Here is a 21853-nt window from a genome sequence, read left to right on the forward strand (position 1 = left end):
GTAGTTTATTATATAGTAGCAGGTATCTGATCTAGGCCTAGAAACGCACCTTACTCCACACATTTACTAATCTGTTTTTGTGTAACTCTCAGCAAATCCGTCGTTGTGTGAATCAGGCGCAGTGTCTAGTAGCTGATTTGCTAAAGTAATTAGGTCCTAGCGCTGGGATCAGAGAAATATTGGGCCTGATCAGAGGTGGATGGATTGCAGAGCTGCACAAATGGTGTTAGATGCATTTGCGATCCCAGTACTGCGACCGACGTTGCAGGCTGGGATCTCCATTGCAACGTGATGGTTGCTCCTTTGGTGAGGCTGCTGGAGCTGAAGCCTCCTGCAGCCTGACCGGGTGCTGGCCATGTAATAGGCCTGGAATCTGCCTCCGCCGTTGCAGACCCTAGCCTCGTCCCTCCCGGGTTAGCGTATATATGAATCAGGCCCTTTGTCATTAGAGACCTAGGAAAGTCGTCTCATCTAAGGAAGCGGGAAAATCCGATTGTGTGTACATCCAAATCTTATATATAAAAGTCATTGGTCTGTTTGTCTGTCTGTCCGTTATGCATTCAGATACCCCTGCACAGATTGGGATGAAATCAACACCAGGTGGTCCAGTTGGGTCCTGGCCAGGTTTTAAGGGGGATTAGGGTCCCAGTCGGACCTCCCGTTGGCGTACGCTGGGCAGATCTGTGACCCGGGGATTCTGGGCAGATCCGTGACCCGGGGATTCTGGGCAGATCCGTGACCCGGGGATTCTGGGCAGATCCGTGACCCGGGGATTCTGGGCAGATCCGTGACCCGGGGATTCTGGGCAGATCCGTGACCCGGGGAGCCTGTACTGAGCCTTCCACTGTATAGATTTGGATAAATACAGAGGGGTGGCATTTGGCCTGAGATGCCTAATGGAGTGGTTGGGGTCCCGGTCGGACCTCACGGCGGAGTGCGCTGTGACCCAGGGAGCCTGTTCTGGACCTTCCACTGGATGGGTTTGGATGACATCACAACAAAACTTAATAACTTGAAGCTTTAAAACCAGGCAACGCCGGATACTTCAGCTAGTAGATAATATAGAGTAGCCGCACATTGCATTAAATCAAATGTTCTGTGGTAAATAGTTGAAAACTGAACCAATGGCTGCAAGATCCTCAATGTGTATGTGTACGTCTTGCAGATATGTGCATTAATCTTAATTGGATTAAAGAGGCTGAGGTTGGTTTACCGCCTGCTGTATTGTTCTCATACTGTACAAACAAAGGCTCTACGAGTCTGCTCTCCAGTGGTCCTGAGTTGAGCACAATGTCTCCGAACCCACCCTCTGCCCACTACCAAGCGCAGCAGTGGTCCCACGGTAAGCATCCTGTGTGACAACACATACTCCAACATAAGCTGATGTTACTAATAGTGTGAGGGGAGTAACCCCATCTGGGCACTGGTGGCTTCTCTATAAGTCCATGGCATGTATATATGCTACAGGTTATCACTGGCTAGTCTGTGTAACATTGTGATCGGTCACAACAATGTTTGACTTTCATTATTTTTCCACAGCTCTTCCGTGAAGTACGAATCATGAAAGGACTCAACCACCCAAACATAGGTGAGAGAATGATATGTGTAATGTGTGTGTTTCTGCATATTGTCAGCTGTCTCCATGGTCATGCTCTTTCTGTCCCACAGTAAAGCTGTTCGAGGTGATCGAGACGGAGAAAACTCTATATCTTATAATGGAGTATGCTAGTGGAGGTAAAGTCACACCTGTCACTCTCATCTCTCTCTCTCTCTGTGTATCGCACCTGTCACTCACATCTCTCTCTCTCTGTGTATCGCACCTGTCACTCACATCTCTCTCTCTCTCTCTGTGTATCGCACCTGTCACTCACATCTCTCTCTCTCTGCGTCACACCTGTCACTCACATCTCTCTCTCTCTGCGTCACACCTGTCACTCACATCTCTCTCTCTCTGCGTCACACCTGTCACTCACATCTCTCTCTCTCTCTGTGTATCGCACCTGTCACTCACATCTCTCTCTCTCTGCGTCACACCTGTCACTCACATCTCTCTCTCTCTGCGTCACACCTGTCACTCACATCTCTCTCTGCGTCACACCTGTCACTCACATCTCTCTCTCTCTGTGTGTATCGCACCTGTCACTCACATCTCTCTCTCTCTGCGTCACACCTGTCACTCACATCTCTCTCTCTCTGCGTCACACCTGTCACTCACATCTCTCTCTCTCTGTGTATCGCACCTGTCACTCACATCTCTCTCTCTCTGCGTCACACCTGTCACTCACATCTCTCTCTCTCTGCGTCACACCTGTCACTCACATCTCTCTCTGCGTCACACCTGTCACTCACATCTCTCTCTGCGTCACACCTGTCACTCACATCTCTCTCTCTCTGCGTCACACCTGTCACTCACATCTCTCTCTCCCTCTCTCTGCGTCACACCTGTCACTCACATCTCTCTCTCTCTGCGTCACACCTGTCACTCACATCTCTCCCTCTCTGCTTCACACCTGTCACTCACATCTCTCTCTCTCTGCGTCACACCTGTCACTCACATCTCTCTCTCCCTCTCTCTGCGTCACACCTGTCACTCACATCTCTCTCTCTCTGCATCACACCTGTCACTCACATCTCTCTCTCCCTCTCTGCGTCACACCTGTCACTCACATCTCTCTCTCTCTCTGCGTCACACCTGTCACTCACATCTCTCTCTCTCTCTGCGTCACACCTGTCACTCACATCTCTCTCTCTCTCCCTCTCTCTGCATCACACCTGTCACTCACATCTCTCTCTCCCTCTCTCTGCGTCACACCTGTCACTCACATCTCTCTCTCTCTCCCTCTCTGTGTATCGCACCTGTCACTCACATCTCTCTCTCCCTCTCTCTGCGTCGCACCTGTCACTCACATCTCTCTCTCCCTCTCTCTGCGTCACACCTGTCACTCACATCTCTCTCTCTCCCTCTCTCTGCGTCACACCTGTCACTCACATCTCTCTCTCTCTCCCTCTCTATGTGTATCGCACCTGTCACTCACATCTCTCTCTCTCTCCCTCTCTCTGCGTCACACCTGTCACTCACATCTCTCTCTCTCTGTGTATCACACCTGTCACTGACATCTCTCTCTCTCTGCGTCACACCTGTCACTCACATCTCTCTCTCTCTGCGTCACACCTGTCACTGACATCTCTCATCTCTCTGTGTATCGCACCTGTCACTCACATCTCTCATCTCTCTGTGTATCGCACCTGTCACTCACATCTCTCTCTCTCTCCCTCTCTCTGCGTCACACCTGTCACTGACATCTCTCTGTGTATCGCACCTGTCACTCACATCTCTCTCTCTCTGTGTATCACACCTGTCACTCACATCTCTCTCTCTCTGCGTCACACCTGTCACTCACATCTCTCTCTCTCTGCGTCACACCTGTCACTGACATCTCTCATCTCTGTGTATCGCACCTGTCACTCACATCTCCCTCTCTCTCCCTCTCTCTGTGTATCACACCTGTCACTCACATCTCCCTCTCTCTCCCTCTCTCTGCATCACACCTGTCACTGACATCTCTCATCTCTCTGTGTATCGCACCTGTCACTCACATCTCCCTCTCTCTGTGTATCGCACCTGTCAGTCATATCTCTCTCTCTGTGTATTGCACCTGTCACTCACATCTCTCTCTCTCTGCGTCACACCTGTCACTCACATCTCTCTCTCTCTCTCCCTCTCTCTGCGTCACACCTGTCACTCACATCTCTCTCTCCCTCTCTCTGCGTCACACCTGTCACTCACATCTCTCTCTCCCTCTCTCTGCGTCACACCTGTCACTGACATCTCTCATCTCTCTGCGTCACACCTGTCACTCACATCTCTCTCTCTCTCCCTCTCTGTGTGTATCACACCTGTCACTCACATCTCCCTCTCTCTGCGTCACACCTGTCACTGACATCTCTCATCTCTCTGTGTATCGCACCTGTCACTCACATCTCTCTCTCTCTGTGTATCACACCTGTCACTCACATCTCCCTCTCTCTGCGTCACACCTGTCACTGACATCTCTCATCTCTCTGTGTATCGCACCTGTCACTCACATCTCCGTGTATCGCACCTGTCAGTCATATCTCTCTCTCTGTGTATCGCACCTGTCACTTACATCTCTCTCTCTCTGTGTATCACACCTGTCACTCACATCTCTCTCTCTCTGCGTCACACCTGTCACTCGCATCTCTGATCTCTCTCCCTCTCTCTCCCTCTCTCTGCGTCACACCTGTCACTCACATCTCTCATCTCTCTGTGTATCGCACCTGTCACTCACATCTCTCTCTCTCTCTCTCTCTCTCTCTGCGTCACACCTGTTACTCACATCTCTCTCTCTGCGTCACACCTGTCACTCACATCTCTCTCTCTCTGCGTCACACCTGTTACTCACATCTCTCTCTCTCTGCGTCACACCTGTCACTCACATCTCTCTCTCCCTCTCTCTGCGTCACACCTGTCACTGACATCTCTCTCTCTCTGCGTCACACCTGTCACTCACATCTCTCTCTCTCTGCGTCACACCTGTCACTCACATCTCTCTCTCTCTGCGTCACACCTGTCACTCACCTCTCTCTCTCTCTGCGTCACACCTGTCACTCACATCTCTCATCTCTGTGTATCGCACCTGTCACTCACATCTCTCTCTCTCTGCGTCACACCTGTCACTCACATCTCTCTCTCTCTGTGTATCGCACCTGTCACTCACATCTCTCTCTCTGAGTCACACCTGTCACTCACATCTCTCATCTCTGTGTATCGCACCTGTCACTCACATCTCTCTCTCTCTGCGTCACACCTGTCACTCACATCTCTCTCTCTCATCTCTCTGTGTATCGCACCTGTCACTCACATCTCTCTCTCTCTGCGTCACACCTGTCACTCACATCTCTCTCTCTCTGCGTCGCACCTGTCACTCACATCTCTCTCTCTCATCTCTCTGTGTATCGCACCTGTCACTCACATCTCTCTCTCTCTGCGTCACACCTGTCACTCACATTTCTCTCTCTGCGTCACAGCTGTCACTCACATTTCTCTCTCTGCGTCACACCTGTCACTCACATCTCTCTCTCTGCGTCACACCTGTCACTCACATCTCTCTCTCTCTCTGCGTCATACCTGTCACTCACATCTCTCTCTCTCTCTGCGTCGCACCTGTCACTGACATATCTCTCTCTCTGCGTCGCACCTGTCACTCACATCTCTCTCTCTCATCTCTCTGTGTATCGCACCTGTCACTCACATCTCTCTCTCTCATCTCTCTGTGTATCGCACCTGTCACTCACATCTCTCTCTCTCTGTGTCACACCTGTCACTCACATCTCTCTCTCTGCGTCGCACCTGTCACTCACATCTCTCTCTCTCATCTCTCTGTGTATCGCACCTGTCACTCACATCTCTCTCTCTCTGCGTCGCACCTGTCACTCACATCTCTCTCTCTCATCTCTCTGTGTATCGCACCTGTCACTCACATCTCTCTCTCTCTGTGTCACACCTGTCACTCACATCTCTCTCTCTGCGTCGCACCTGTCACTCACATCTCTCTCTCTCTCTCTCTGCGTCACACCTGTCACTCACATCTCTCTCTCCCTCTCTCTGCGTCACACCTCACTCACTTCTCTCTCTCTCTGCGTCACACCTGTCACTGACATCTCTCTCCCTCTCTCTGCGTCACACCTCACTCACATCTCTCTCTGCGTCACACCTGTCACTCACATCTCTCTCTCTCTGCGTCACACCTGGTACTCACATCTCTCTCTCTGCGTCACACCTGTCACTCACATCTCTCTCTCTCTCTCTCTCTGCGTCACACCTCACTCACATCTCTCTCTCTCTGCGTCACACCTGGTACTCACATCTCTCTCTCTGCGTCACACCTGTCACTCACATCTCTCTCTCTCTCTCTCTCTCTCTGCGTCACACCTCACTCACATCTCTCTCTCTCTGCGTCACACCTGTCACTGACATCTCTCTCTCTCTGCGTCACACCTGTCACTCACATCTCTCTCTCTGCGTCACACCTGTCACTCACATCTCTCTCTGCGTCACACCTGTCACTCACATCTCTCTCTCCCTCTGTCTGCGTCACACCTGTCACTCACATCTCTCTCTCTCTCTCTGCGTCACACCTGTCACTCACATCTCTCTCTCTCTGCGTCACTCCTGTCACTCACATCTCTCTCTCCCTCTCTCTGCGTCACACCTGTCACTCACATCTCTCTCTCCCTCTCTCTGCGTCACACCTCACTCACATCTCTCTCTCTCTGCGTCACACCTGTCACTGACATCTCTCTCCCTCTCTCTCTGCGTCACACCTGTCACTCCCATCTCTCTCTCTCTCTGCGTCACACCTGTCACTCACATCTCTCTCTCTCTGCGTCACATCTGTCACTCACATCTCTCTCTCTCTCTCTCTCTCTCTCTGCATCACACCTGTCACTCACATCTCTCTCTCTCTCTCTCTGCGTCACACCTGCCACTCACATCTCTCTCTCTCTCTGCGTCACACCTGTCACTCACATCTCTCTCTCTCTGCGTCACACCTGTCACTCACATCTCTCTCTCTCTCTCTGCGTCACACCTGTCACTCACATCTCTCCCTCTCTCTTAGTAACGCCCGTCACTCACCTCTCTCCCTCTCTCTCTTAGTATGTAACACCCGTCACTCACCTCTCTCCCTCTCTCTCTTAGTATGTATCGCCCGTCACTCACCTCTCTCCCTCTCTCTTAGTAACGCCCGTCACTCACCTCTCTCCCTCTCTCTTAGTAACGCCCGTCACTCACCTCTCTCTTAGTAACGCCCGTCACTCACATCTCTCCCTCTCTCTCTTAGTAACGCCCGTCACTCACCTCTCTCCCTCTCTCTCTCAGTATGTAACATCCGTCACTCACCTCTCTCCCTCTCTCTTAGTAACGCCCGTCACTCACATCTCTCCCTCTCTCTCTTAGTAACGCCCGTCACTCACCTCTCTCCCTCTCTCTCTCAGTATGTAACATCCGTCACTCACCTCTCTCCCTCTCTCTCTTAGTAACGCCCGTCACTCACCTCTCTCCCTCTCTCTTAGTAACGCCCGTCACTCACCTCTCTCCCTCTCTCTCTTAGTAACGCCCGTCACTCACCTCTCTCCCTCTCTCTTAGTAACGCCCGTCACTCACCTCTCTCCCTCTCTCTCTTAGTAACGCCCGTCACTCACATCTCTACCTCTCTCTCTTAGTAACGCCCGTCACTCACCTCTCTCCCTCTCTCTCTTAGTAACGCCCGTCACTCACATCTCTACCTCTCTCTCTTAGTAACGCCCGTCACTCACCTCTCTCCCTCTCTCTCTTAGTATGTAACGCCCGTCACTCACCTCTCTCCCTCTCTCTCTTAGTAACGCCCGTCACTCACCTCTCTCCCTCTCTCTTAGTAACGCCCGTCACTCACATCTCTCCCTCTCTCTCTTAGTAACGCCCGTCACTCACATCTCTCTCTCTGCGTCACTCCTGTTCCTCACATCTCTCTCTCCCTCTCTCTGCGTCACACCTGTCACTGACATCTCTCTCTCTCTGCGTCACACCTGTCACTGACATCTCTCTCTCTCTGCGTCACACCTGTCACTCACATCTCTCTCTCTCTGCGTCACACCTGTCACTCACATCTCTCTCTCTCTGCGTCACACCTGTCACTCACCTCTCTCTCTCTCTGCGTCACACCTGTCACTCACATCTCTCATCTCTGTGTATCGCACCTGTCACTCACATCTCTCTCTCTCTGCGTCACACCTGTCACTCACATCTCTCTCTCTCTGTGTATCGCACCTGTCACTCACATCTCTCTCTCTGAGTCACACCTGTCACTCACATCTCTCATCTCTGTGTATCGCACCTGTCACTCACATCTCTCTCTCTCTGCGTCACACCTGTCACTCACATCTCTCTCTCTCATCTCTCTGTGTATCGCACCTGTCACTCACATCTCTCTCTCTCTGCGTCACACCTGTCACTCACATCTCTCTCTCTCTGCGTCGCACCTGTCACTCACATCTCTCTCTCTCATCTCTCTGTGTATCGCACCTGTCACTCACATCTCTCTCTCTCTGCGTCACACCTGTCACTCAAATTTCTCTCTCTGCGTCACAGCTGTCACTCACATTTCTCTCTCTGCGTCACACCTGTCACTCACATCTCTCTCTCTCTCTGCGTCACACCTGTCACTCACATCTCTCTCTCTCTCTGCGTCATACCTGTCACTCACATCTCTCTCTCTCTGTGTCGCACCTGTCACTGACATATCTCTCTCTCTGCGTCGCACCTGTCACTCACATCTCTCTCTCTCATCTCTCTGTGTATCGCACCTGTCACTCACATCTCTCTCTCTCATCTCTCTGTGTATCGCACCTGTCACTCACATCTCTCTCTCTCTGTGTCACACCTGTCACTCACATCTCTCTCTCTGCGTCGCACCTGTCACTCACATCTCTCTCATCTCTCTGTGTATCGCACCTGTCACTCACATCTCTCTCTCTCTGCGTCGCACCTGTCACTCACATCTCTCTCTCTCATCTCTCTGTGTATCGCACCTGTCACTCACATCTCTCTCTCTCTGTGTCACACCTGTCACTCACATCTCTCTCTCTGCGTCGCACCTGTCACTCACATTTCTCTCTCTCTCTCTCTCTCTGCGTCACACCTGTCACTCACATCTCTCTCTCCCTCTCTCTGCGTCACACCTCACTCACATCTCTCTCTCTCTGCGTCACACCTGTCACTGACATCTCTCTCCCTCTCTCTGCGTCACACCTCACTCACATCTCTCTCTCTCTGCGTCACACCTGTCACTCACATCTCTCTCTCTCTGCGTCACACCTGGTACTCACATCTCTCTCTGCGTCACACCTGTCACTCACATCTCTCTCTCTCTCTCTCTCTCTCTCTCTCTGCGTCACACCTCACTCACATCTCTCTCTCTCTGCGTCACACCTGTCACTGACATCTCTCTCTCTCTGCGTCACACCTGTCACTCACATCTCTCTCTCTGCGTCACACCTGTCACTCACATCTCTCTCTGCGTCACACCTGTCACTCACATCTCTCTCTCCCTCTTTCTGCGTCACACCTGTCACTCACATCTCTCTCTCTCTCTCTGCGTCACACCTGTCACTCACATCTCTCTCTCTCTGCGTCACTCCTGTCACTCACATCTCTCTCTCCCTCTCTCTGCGTCACACCTGTCACTCACATCTCTCTCTCCCTCTCTCTGCTTCACACCTCACTCACATCTCTCTCTCTCTGCGTCACACCTGTCACTGACATCTCTCTCCCTCTCTCTCTGCGTCACACCTGTCACTCACATCTCTCTCTCTCTCTCTCTCTGCGTCACACCTGTCACTCACATCTCTCTCTCTCTGCGTCACATCTGTCACTCACATCTCTCTCTCTCTCTCTCTCTCTGCATCACACCTGTCACTCACATCTCTCTCTCTCTCTCTCTGCGTCACACCTGCCACTCACATCTCTCTCTCTGCGTCACACCTGTCACTCACATCTCTCTCTCTCTGCGTCACACCTGTCACTTACATCTCTCTCTCTCTCTCTCTCTGCGTCACACCTGTCACTCACATCTCTCCCTCTCTCTTAGTAACGCCCGTCACTCACCTCTCTCCCTCTCTCTCTTAGTATGTAACACCCGTCACTCACCTCTCTCCCTCTCTCTCTTAGTATGTAACGCCCGTCACTCACCTCTCTCCCTCTCTCTTAGTAACGCCCGTCACTCACCTCTCTCCCTCTCTCTTAGTAACGCCCGTCACTCACCTCTCTCTTAGTAACGCCCGTCACTCACATCTCTCCCTCTCTCTCTTAGTAACGCCCGTCACTCACCTCTCTCCCTCTCTCTCTCAGTATGTAACATCCGTCACTCACCTCTCTCCCTCTCTCTTAGTAACGCCCGTCACTCACATCTCTCCCTCTCTCTCTTAGTAACGCCCGTCACTCACCTCTCTCCCTCTCTCTCTCAGTATGTAACATCCGTCACTCACCTCTCTCCCTCTCTCTCTTAGTAACGCCCGTCACTCACCTCTCTCCCTCTCTCTTAGTAATGCCCGTCACTCACCTCTCTCCCTCTCTCTTAGTAACGCCCGTCACTCACCTCTCTCCCTCTCTCTCTTAGTAACGCCCGTCACTCACCTCTCTCCCTCTCTCTTAGTAACGCCCGTCACTCACCTCTCTCCCTCTCTCTCTTAGTAACGCCCGTCACTCACATCTCTACCTCTCTCTCTTAGTAACGCCCGTCACTCACCTCTCTCCCTCTCTCTCTTAGTAACGCCCGTCACTCACATCTCTACCTCTCTCTCTTAGTAACGCCCGTCACTCACCTCTCTCCCTCTCTCTCTTAGTATGTAACGCCCGTCACTCACCTCTCTCCCTCTCTCTTAGTAACGCCCGTCACTCACCTCTCTCCCTCTCTCTCTTAGTAACACCCATCACTCACCTCTCTCCCTCTCTCTTAGTAACGCCCGTCACTCACATCTCTCCCTCTCTCTCTCAGTATGTAACATCCGTCACTCACCTCTCTCCCTCTCTCTCTTAGTAACGCCCGTCACTCACTCTCTCCCTCTCTCTCTTAGTAACGCCCGTCACTCACCTCTCTCCCTCTCTCTTAGTAACGCCCGTCACTCACCTCTCTCCCTCTCTCTCTTAGTAACGCCCGTCACTCACCTCTCTCCCTCTCTCTTAGTAACGCCCGTCACTTACCTCTCTCCCTCTCTCTTAGTAACGCCCGTCATCACCTCTCTACCTCTCTCTCTTAGTAACGCCCGTCACTCACCTCTCTCCCTCTCTCTCTTAGTAACGCCCGTCACTCACCTCTCTCCCTCTCTCTTAGTAACGCCCGTCATCACCTCTCTACCTCTCTCTCTTAGTAACGCCCGTCACTCACCTCTCTCCCTCTCTCAGGTGAGGTATTTGATTACCTGGTATCTCACGGTCGTATGAAAGAGAAAGAAGCACGTTCCAAGTTTCGGCAGGTGAGCAAGTCTCTTTTCCACAGTTCCTCACTCTCATTCTGTCTACTTTAGGGCTACAGCTCTACTAATGTCTGTGGCTACAGTGGCCCTGGAATTGGAGCGCTGGTGGTACGCTGTGTGTCCCTGAAATCACTGTGGCTCCCTGTGTGTGTAATATATGTGGCTGCAGAGGCCCTGGAATTGGAGCGCTGGTGGTACGCTGTGTGTCTCTGAAATCACTGTGGCTCCCTTTGTGTATCGCAAATTTCTACTTCAGGGTCCATAGGGGGTCCACAGGGTTGACCTTGGGGTATAGCTGGATCTGGATCCACGGGCACCACGCAGTTAAAGCTTTAGCTGCTCCCAGGATGCATTTGGGTCCGTCCTCCTCTTTACCCCGCCCCCGAGCCACAGGCACCTCAGTTTGAGTTGGTGCCCGGCCGGAGTCGGGTCACCTGCGCAGGGGGGGCTGCAGGAGCAGCCCCCAAAAGCTTTTTATTTTCAAAAAAAATAAAAAAAATGAGCCTGTTAGATTTTTTAAACAGAGGCTCTAGTGTGGCAGCGACGGTCTGTCTATGCAGACGCCCACGCTGCCGCTCTCCTTCCCCGCTGGCGCCGCGACGCCAGTACTGCACTGGGGATCGCGGCGGGAGGCCAGAGTCCGTACTAACCGGACTCTGGGTACCTCCCTGGACTGCTGCCGGAGTCGCCGGGGATAAGGTAAGCCGCGAGTCACCGATTAGCGGCGGCTTGCTGGTATTGCCTGCAAATGCAGTCCTTTGCCCCCGGTCCTAGGGGACAGACCGGGGGCTGCTAGCGGTGGCGGCGGGCTCCCCCTCTGAGGAGGAATACCCCGTGGGACCACTAGACCACCAGGGATATATTGGCAAGCGGGAAGCCGGCAAGCCCTGGGGTTAATAGGCTAGCCAGGGGAAGAAGCCTTCCCTGTCTTGCGGCTCCTCCCCTCAGCTCAGCGCGCCTTTCAGCACGCAGTCTGGCGTCGCTGAGCTGCAGACTCTTCGGCCACTACTCCTCTGAGGTCTCTGGGGGCCATTTTCTTTGTGGCAACGCAGATCTCAGGGAGCACGCGGACCGGTCCCCCTGTGTACCTCTCCCCTGATGTAAGGACAATGTATACAGCACTATAGCCCTCCCAGACACTGAATCTGGGAGGTGATTGTAGTGTAAAGGTGCAGTGAGTATATCTTCCTGCATGGTATGTGACTTTTGCTAGTGCTGCCTGTCTGTGCTAATTTTCCGGTTACTGTCAGCTTATACCTATCCCTTTACTTCTCCTACAAGCCCTACAGGTGTGTGGGGGAGGGGCGTTTCTACAGACCTCACCTATATAAATCACGTATTTGTGAGGTTCGTCACATACAGTTGTGTGCTACACAGTGCCATATTGTGGGCTGTTGTTCAGCACACCGGTGAGTGCGTTTACTTCTGCCCTGTTGCCAGATAGATTTTTTGTCTATATAATATATTCTGTCATGTCAGACGAGGAGGTTGAGCGCTCAGTGGCTCCGGTGTTGGCCTCCTGCGGACGCTGTTCTGCAGGAGTGGATAGGGAGGATTTGTCATGTGGCCTGCAGGATGGCCTGTGTAGTCGGTGCCAGGTGGCTCCTGGCCCATCCAGACCTTCTCTGACGCAGGAACCACCGTGGGCGATGTTTTCTCAAGTGCTGGTGTCTATTGCCGACCGTCTGTCGGTCCCAACTGCTCTCCCTACTAGGGCGTTACCCCAGCTGACCATCCCCCATTCCCCGGGTGTCACGCAGTTGTTGTGGAGTCCTCCTGGGTCTCAGTCTGTGGGTACATATGCAGGGTTGCCTATGTATATACAGGCTTCCCCTGTGCCGCAGCAGCCTGTGGTACCTTTTCAGGTCCCTATGGCGACTCCTCCACCCTGGGTGGATGTGCTCTCCAACTCTGTGCAAAATTTGGCGGCCGCATCCTCGGCTTTTCAGTCAATGTTGCAGACTGACATGCCTTCTAGGGTTTCAAAACGCCCACTCATGGCGCGGGCGGCTCAGGTATCGGACTCAGAGGGTTCCTCAGATGATGGGGAGGTCCCTGATGACACTGACTCGGACGCCTCGGTCCCGGAAATGGATACCAAGTCGTCCATTAATGTGCGAGCACTGGTTAGGGCGGTGCGAGCCATTCTTCTTATAGAGGATGAGGCACCGGCTCCTAAGTCGAAGTATCCTAGTTTAAAAAAATCTAAGGTGGCTTCTGCGGTGTTTCCCCTGTCGGATCCGTTGACGGATCATATGGCGGTAGTTTGGCAGGCGCCCAGTAAGAGATTCCTTCCTCAGAAGCGGTTGGCTTCTAATTACCCCTTCCCTGAGGCACATTGTAAAAAATGGGAAACTCCACCGGCGGTGGATTCCCATGTCACCCGTTTAACTCGGGGCGCTACCTTACCATTACCGTCTATATCCTCGCTGAAGGATCCCACGGACACGAAAGTTGAGACTTGCTTAAAGTCTATTTACTCCCTCTCCGGGGCGGTGGCCCGACCGTCCATGGCCATCTCCTGGGTGGCCAAGGCCATTGAGGGGTGGGCCAATGCATTGGAAAATACTTTCCCGGACGATGCTCCGGATGTCCAGAGGGCGTTGTTGGGACAGATGAGGGACGCTGCTTCTTACATTGGGGAAGCATCTTTAGATGCTAGTCTGCTGACTTCGCGGGTATCAGCTGCATCGGTGTCTGCCCGCCGATCCTTATGGTTGCGGTCCTGGAGAGCGGACTCTGATTCAAAGAAAGGCCTGGAGGCCTTACCTTTCAATGGGGAATTACTATTTGGTCCGGACTTGGACAAAATAGTGGATACCCTGGCTAAATCCAAGTCGGCTTTCCTCCCGTCGGCGGCACTGCCTGCTAAGGTTCGGAGTTCGGCTTTTCGTTCCTTTCGGGTTCAGGGTAAGGCAAAAGGTCAGTCCTTCCCGAGACGGTCGACGAGTAAGACTGCCTCTAAACCCAAGAAGCAAGCCTGGAGTGCTCGGCGCCCTTCTTCCAAGCAGGAAGATAAACCTGCGGCCTGATGGGACGGGCCTCCCTCTGAGGGACCTCAGAGTGGGAGGCCGACTTCTTCTATTTGCCCAGTGCTGGCACAATACCACCACGGATGCCTGGGTTCGAGAAGTGGTCTCCCAGGGGTACGCCCTGTCCTTTCGGCACAGACCACCTCACCAGTTTTTCTGCACGAGTCCTTCTCTGGACAAGACCAAGGCGTTACAGATTCAGGAGGCTATAGAGTCCTTGCTGAAAGCAGGGGTCATTGTTTCCGTTCCTCAATCACAACGAGGGACGGGGTATTATTCGTCTCTGTTTCTGGTGCAGAAACCCAATGGTTCTCATCGCCCTATCCTCAACTTGAAGTCTCTGAACAAATTCCTCAGAGTTCCCAAGTTCAGGATGGAAACGTTATGTTCCATCATTCTGGCGATGGAACTGGGGGATTATATGGTCTCCCTCGATATCCAGGACGCCTACCTCCATGTTCCGATAGCACCTTCGCACCAGCGGTATCTGAGGTTCGCTATCCTTCAACACCACTATCAGTTCCGGGCGCTACCCTTTGGTCTCTCCACGGCACCGAGGGTGTTCACGAAGATTATGGCGGTCATGGCCGCACATCTTCGGAACCAGAATGTACGGCTGCTGACGTATCTGGACGACCTCCTGTTGCTGGCGAGCTCCCCGGAGGTACTGCTTCAACATCTCCACCTGACGATCGCTTGCCTGCAAGCGCACGGGTGGTTGATAAATTGGAAAAAGTCCTCCCTGATTCCATCACAGCGGATGGTTCATTTGGGAGCCCTGCTGGATTCGCATCAGCAAAGGATCTTCCTGATTCGGCTATGAGAGTTCTGGGGTCCATGGTGTCGTCATTCGACATGGTGGAATTTACCCAGTTCCATTCCCGGCCCCTGCAGTGGCTGATTCTATCGGAATGGAACGTGTTACCTCACCGGATCCGCTCTCAGATGCTGGTGTTGTCCCCGGAGGTTCGACAGTCTTTGGCTTGGTGGCTTCAGACAGCTCATCTGGTCGAGGGGCGCCCCTTTTGGATCCTGGACTGGGTCCTGCTCACGACGGATGCCAGTCTCCGGGGTTGGGGGGCAGTGACCGGCTCATTGTCACTTCAGGGTCGTTGGTCAGCGGAAGAAGCACTTCTCCCCATCAACATCCTGGAACTGCGGGCAGTATACAGGGCCCTGCAGTCGTCCGGTCCCGCTCTTCAAGGAAGGGCGGTACAGGTGCAGCCCGACAACGCCACCACGGTGGCGTATATCAACCACCAAGGAGGAACTCGCAGTCGGGCAGCGATGTCGGAGGTGTCTCGCATCCTGACTTGGGCGGAGTGTCACATTCCAGCGATCTCAGCGGTCTTCATCCCCGGAGTCCTCAATTGGGAAGCGGACTTCCTCAGCCGTCACGACGTGCATCCCGGGGAATGGTCGCTTCACCCAGAGGTGTTTCAGCTATGGACCCCCTATGGACCCTGAAGTAGAAAACAAGAGAGATGGTAAGAACTTTGTTATCTCTGTTTCTACGAAGTCCATAGGGTCCACAGGGCGCCCGCCCTGACGCACCTGGCTTCAAATGGGCTGTGTGGCTGGTCACCGGTTTTCCGTCTCCCATTTCTGTGAGTGTGGTTTCTTGTGTGTTCCAGTCTTCCTTCTCTCTGTTTAGTCTCCTCCTCCGGCCTGGGCTGCTTACCAACTGAGGTGCTGTGGCTCGGGGGCGGGGTATAGAGGAGGACGGACCCAAGTGCATCCTGGTAGCAGCTAAAGCTTTAACTGCGTGGTGCCCGTGGATCCAGATCCAGCTATACCCCAAGGTCAACCCTGTGGACCCTATGGACTTCGTAGAAACAGAGATAACAAAGGTAAGTTCTTATCATATCTCTTGTTATCTGTGGCTACAGTGGCCCTGGAATTGGAGCGCTGGTGGTACTCTGTGTGTCCCTGAAATCACTGTGGCTCCCTTTGTGTATCGCGAATATCTGTGGCTGCAGTGGCCCTGGAATTGGAGCACTGGTGGTACGCTGTGTGTCTCTGAAATCACTGTGGCTCCCTTTGTGTATTGGGAATATCTGTGGCTGCAGTGGCCCTGGAATTGGAGCGCTGGTGGTACGCTGTGTGTCCCTGAAATCACTGTGGCTCCCTTTGTGTATCGCGAATATCTATGGCTGCAGTGGCCCTGGAATTGGAGCGCTGGTGGCTCCTGACTTTTTTCCAATATAAATTAGTTTTGAACCCACCAGTATGATCACTTATAATTGTCTTTTCCTTACAGCAGCTTACTGACCAGTTCTAGACCTCCGTACACAGGTTCCACCAATTACATAGTCTGACGGTAGAGATGAAAATAACATATAATAATTTATGCCATATATACTCCTTGATCTGCTATATACAGTCAGGTGCATAAATATTGGGACATTGACAGAATTTTCATATTTTGGCCTCTATTCACCACCACAATGGCTTTGAAATGAAACAAACAAGATGTGCTTTACCTGCAGACTTTCAGATTTAATTTGAGGGTAATTACATCCAAATCAGGTGAACGGTGTAGGAATTACAACGGTTTCTATATGTGCCTCCCACTTTTTAAGGGGCCAAAAGTAATGGGACAAACTAAACAATCCTAAATCTAACTTTCACTTTTTAATAATTTGTTGAAAATCCTTTGCAGGCAATTACAGCCTGAAGTCTGGAACGCATAGACATCACCAGACGCTGGGTTTCATCCCTGGTGATGCTCTGCCAGGCCTCTACTGCAAATGACTTCAGTTCCTGCTTGTTCTTGGGGCATTTTCCCTTCAGTTTTGTCTTCATCAAGTGAAATGCATGCTCAATCGGATTCAGGTCAGGGGATTGACTTGGCCATTGCATAACATTCCACTTTTTAGCCTTAAAAAACTCTTTGGTTGCTTTTGCAGTATGCTTCGGGTCATTGTCCATCTGCACCTTGAAGCGCCGTCCAATGATTTCTAAAACATTTGACTGAATATGAGCATATAATATTGCCCGAAACACTTCAGAATTAATTCTGCTGCTTTTGTCAGCAGTCACATCATCAATAAATACAAGGGAACCAGTTCCATTGGCAGCCATACATGCCCATGCCATGACACTACCACCACCATGCTTCACTGATGAGGTGGTATGTTTTGGATCATGAGCAGTTCCTTTCCTTCTCCATACTCTTCTCTTCCCATCACTCTGGTACAAGTTGATCTTTGTCTCATCTGTCCATAGGATGTTGTTCCAGAACTGTAATGGCTTTTTTAGATGTTGTTTGGCAAACTCTAATCTGGTCTTCCTGTTTTGTGGCTCACCAATGGTTTACATCTTGTGGTGAACCCTCTATATTCACTCTTGTGAAGTCTTCTCTTGATTGTAGACTTTGACACAAATACACCTACCTCCTGGAGAGTGTTCTTGATTTGGCCAACTGTTGTGAAGGGGTTTTTCTTCACCAGGGAAATAATTCTTCTGTCATCCACCACAGTTGTTTTCCGTGGTCTTCCGGGTCTTTTGGTGTTGCTGAGCTCTCCGGTGCGTTCTTTCTTTTTAAGAATGTTCCAAACAGTTGATTTGGCCACACCTAATGTTTTTGCTATCTCTCTGATGGGTTTGTTTTGATTTCTCAGCCTAATGATGGCTTGCTTCACTGATAGTGACAGCTCTTTGGATCTCATATTGAGAGTCGACAGCAACTGATTCCAAATGCAAATGTCACACCTAGAATCAACTCCAGACCTTTTACCTGCTTAATTGATAATGAAATAACGAGGGAATAGCCCACACCTGTCCATGAAATAGCTTTTGAGTTGATAGTCCCCTTAAAAAGTGGGAGGCACATATAGAAACCGTTGTAATTCCTACACCGTTCACCTGATTTGGATGTAATTACCCTCAAATTAAATCTGAAGGTCTGCAGGTAAAGCACATCTTGTTTGTTTCATTTCAAAGCCATTGTGGTGGTGAATAGAGGCCAAAATCTGAAAATTCTGTCACTGTCCCAATATTTATGCACCTGACTGTACTCTTATTAAATAATGCTGTAATGGCAGGTTATATAATCCATTTCTCATGGGGTTTTTTGTATCCAGCTGAATATGAGTGATCATTAAGGCTAGAGACCCACTTGAGAATCCACTAGTGGCTGTAATGGCCAATCTGACAATAACCACATTCCCATCAACTGTTGACCACTATTGGTTTCCACCCCAGACCACAATGACCTCCTTATACAGGTTGAGTCTCCCATATCCAAATATTCTGAAATACGGAATATTCCGAAATACGGAATATTTTTAGGATGACTGAAATAGTGAAAACTTTGATATTTGATGGTTCAATGCACACAAACTTTGTTTAAGGCACAAATGAATTAAAACTAAAGTATAAAATGACCTATAGGCTGTGTGTATAAAGTGTATATGACAAATAAATTTCATGTATGTACCCACACTTTGTTTGAGGCACAAAATTATTGAAAATATTGTATTAAATTACCTTCAGGCTGTGTTTAGATTTGTATATAAATCATAAATGCATTCTGTGTTTAGATTTGGGCCCTATACCTAAGACATTTAAATATGGTATGCAATTATTCCAAAATACGGAATATTCCGATATCCAAAATACCCTTGGTCCCAAGCATTTTGGATATGGGAGACTCAACCTGTATGTACATTTCATGCCGTGGTCGATGTCCATAACCTGATATTCGCCATTTCCCTCCTGACCTGCGCAGTGGGGGGAGAGACTACTGGAAAATAATACTGAGTCTCTTTCCGACCATATCGTACCAGGATTATTAAATGTGGACAATGATTAGATTCTTTTTTTCCCTATATTCTCCCAGATTGTTTCTGCTGTGCATTACTGTCACCAGAAGAACATTGTTCATAGAGATCTGAAGGTGAGAATGTAACTTTCTACAGTAGTGTCTCTCCAATACCACCCTCTGTATAATCCCCTCTCATTGTATAAAGGTCCTGGTTCCATCCATTTTCTCAATGTATCTGCAGGCTGAGAATCTTCTCCTGGACTCTGAGGCCAATATAAAAATTGCTGACTTTGGGTTCAGTAATGAGTTTACACCTGGTGGAAAGTTAGACACGTTTTGCGGGAGCCCACCCTATGCCGCTCCTGAGTTATTTCAGGGTAAGAGGTACAATGGGCCTGAGGTGGACGTCTGGAGCCTGGGGGTCATTCTTTACACGCTGGTCAGTGGATCCCTACCCTTCGACGGGCAGAACCTCAAGGTAAAGCTCTTAAATTTAAGGTTGGCAGGAAATGTGACACAATAGATCTCAGTAAGGCGACCATTTATCTCTACAAGGAAAGGATATTTATCATTCCTACTATTTTGTGGAGGACAATGGCCCTCATTCAGACCCACTCGCAAGCGGGCGCACGTACGTTAGGCGTACGTACAAAAATATTTAAATTCAATGGCTCGCTCGTATTTTCGTTCGCATCTAAAATTCCTCCCTAAACTCTGACGACCCCTCCTCTAACTAACGAGCGTACGAAATAGCGAGCGTACATCCCCGAAATGGCTTGAAAGGAACGCACGCACACGTATAAACAGGAAGTGGCCTTGTCAGATGTCGATTACCTGCTCCTTTATTCTGCCTACCTCCATCAATCGTATCATGCCAATCAATGTATCAATTACCTTAATTGTTTGTTTTTTTTCAACACAATGCAAGAAACTTTACTCTTGTCCGTGTTTGTGTTTACCCGCAGAATACGTACGGATGAAACATTCGCTTTTATTGTTCAAAAAACATGTGAACCACAATTAAACAATTGTACTATTGCTGTGGATCCCCGCATATTTCCCTGGGTTCATTTCTTTATTTAAATTTGCTTACGCATGTCACTGCATCAAGCCTATCATAACTCTCCAGAGATTTCTGGCCCTGTCGAACACATGACTCATACACTAACCAATAAAATTGCTCCTGTTAATTTCCAAAATACATTAGCCAATCAGAAAATTGGGCCACACTTTATCAAAAATGATTTTTAAGAAAAACACCATTGCCATCATGAGAGCCTCCGCATTCACCAGGCGCGAGCTGCTGGTGCTTACGGAGGTCATGGATCGCCGGATCACCAGCCAGCCTCAACCCATGACCAACCGGCAGAAGCGCTCCGCGTATGCGGAGGTACGGTCCCGCCTGCGGTCCTTCGGCTCACGCCGCAACATCGGGCAGCTGGAGCGCAGGTGGTCCGACCTGCAACGGCGAACGCCCCGCTTGCTGGCATGCTTTCGCATGCAGATCCTGGCAAGTAAGTGTTATGTATTGTGGTGTTAATGTTTGTGTTTGTGGGGCAAACTGCGTGTGCATGTTTTCCTGTCTGTTCTATTTATTATTTGTACTCATATCTGCGTCTGCATGTTTTCCTGTCTGTTCTATTTATTATTTGTACTCATATCTGCGTCTGCATGTTTTCCTGTCTGTTCTATTTATTATTTGTACTCATATCTGCGTGTGCATGTTTTCCTGTCTGTTCTATTTATTATTTGTACTCCTATCTGCGTGTGCATGTTTTCCTGTCTGTTCTATTTATTATTTGTACTCCTATCTGCGTGTGCATGTTTTCCTGTCTGTTCTATTTATTATTTGTACTCCTATCTGCGTGTGCATGTTTTCCTGTCTGTTCTATTTATTATTTGTACTCATATCTGCGTGTGCATGTTTTCCTGTCTGTCCTATTTATTATTTGTACTCATATCTGCGTCTGCATGTTTCCCCTCTATTTCTGATTTTTTAATTCTACTGCTATTTTTTTTTTTTTTTTTTTTTGTTTGGTTGCCCGGATTTGTCCATAAACTAAACGCAATTTCTTTGACATATTTTAGGGGGACAGCCAAGACTCCGCCGTCAACGTCCGTCCAGACGGCGTTCCCGCCCACTCTCCCCAACCCCCAGCCAACACTCCACCCCAAATCTTTCCCCTATTCCCCACTCCTCCCCATCCTTCCCAGACCCTCTCCCGGAAATGTCGGGCCTCCTTCCCCTCCGTCCCACTTCCCCCTCTCCTCCACCCACCCCTCTTCCAATTACCCCCTCCCCGGAGTCCAGCATAACTCCTCCCCATTCTTTGGGTAATGACGGATCCTCCGAGGAGGATCATGGAGGTTTGGCCGGAGCTCCCGATTTGTCTCCCGGTATGTTTTTTTTTTTTTTTTTTTAAATCACAAACTGTTTGTATGTAATCATGTGTCGTGCCTTTCTTCGTGTTTTTGTGGCTTGACTTTTGTTGATTGTGAAGGTTTGCCTTTACCTCTTCCTGGTGATTTAAACATACACATATCATACCTGTGGGAATTTGTACCTAGGCCTTGTATTTTTGCCAGCCCACCCTTTTTATTTTTGTTTTTGGGTTTAGGAGTGATTTTTTTTTTTTTTTTTAATTTTTCTGTGGATTCCCTATTGTTGTATTAACCCACACACTTTTCTCACCCACAGAGGAACAGAGGCGTCGGCAAGAGGTGGCGGATGTTGTGGGGCAGATGCGCCAACATGTAATCGGCCTTCTGGTGGCCCTCGACCGGCTGTCTGGCCTCCTTTGCCAGTAGTTTTTTTTTTTTGGTTCTATTTTCCAAATAAATTTATTCAGACAAATATCCGTTGTGGCTCATTTTTAAAAACCAAAACCAAGATAGTTTAGCATGACATAAGTAGACTGTTCCTGCAAGGATTTCCCTTTTTTAAAAGTTAGATTGTGTTTTGTCTTTGTATGTCAAACAGACACAAGAAACACATAACAGTAACAATGTCATTTCCCTTTTT

At 50.0% G+C, this 21853-nt stretch overlaps 1 protein-coding gene across 1 annotated transcript in view; it reads left to right on the forward strand.

Moving 5' to 3' along the window:
• Positions 1–1542: 1542 nt before the first annotated feature.
• Positions 1543–21853, forward strand: part of LOC148442442 (MAP/microtubule affinity-regulating kinase 4-like) — a 96611-nt gene continuing 76300 nt past the window's right edge. Inside the window, exons 1-5 of the mRNA XM_088463934.1 lie at positions 1543–1588; positions 1669–1734; positions 10961–11031; positions 18907–18963; positions 19073–19309. Of these exons, the coding sequence (XP_088320060.1) occupies positions 1561–1588; positions 1669–1734; positions 10961–11031; positions 18907–18963; positions 19073–19309 (459 nt within the window). The 5' untranslated portion in view covers positions 1543–1560. The remainder of the gene's footprint in view (positions 1589–1668; positions 1735–10960; positions 11032–18906; positions 18964–19072; positions 19310–21853) is intronic.

This window comes from Taudactylus pleione, unplaced genomic scaffold, assembly GCF_031769625.1.
Source record: "Taudactylus pleione unplaced genomic scaffold, aTauple2 ptg001515l, whole genome shotgun sequence".
NCBI lineage: Eukaryota > Metazoa > Chordata > Amphibia > Anura > Myobatrachidae > Taudactylus > Taudactylus pleione.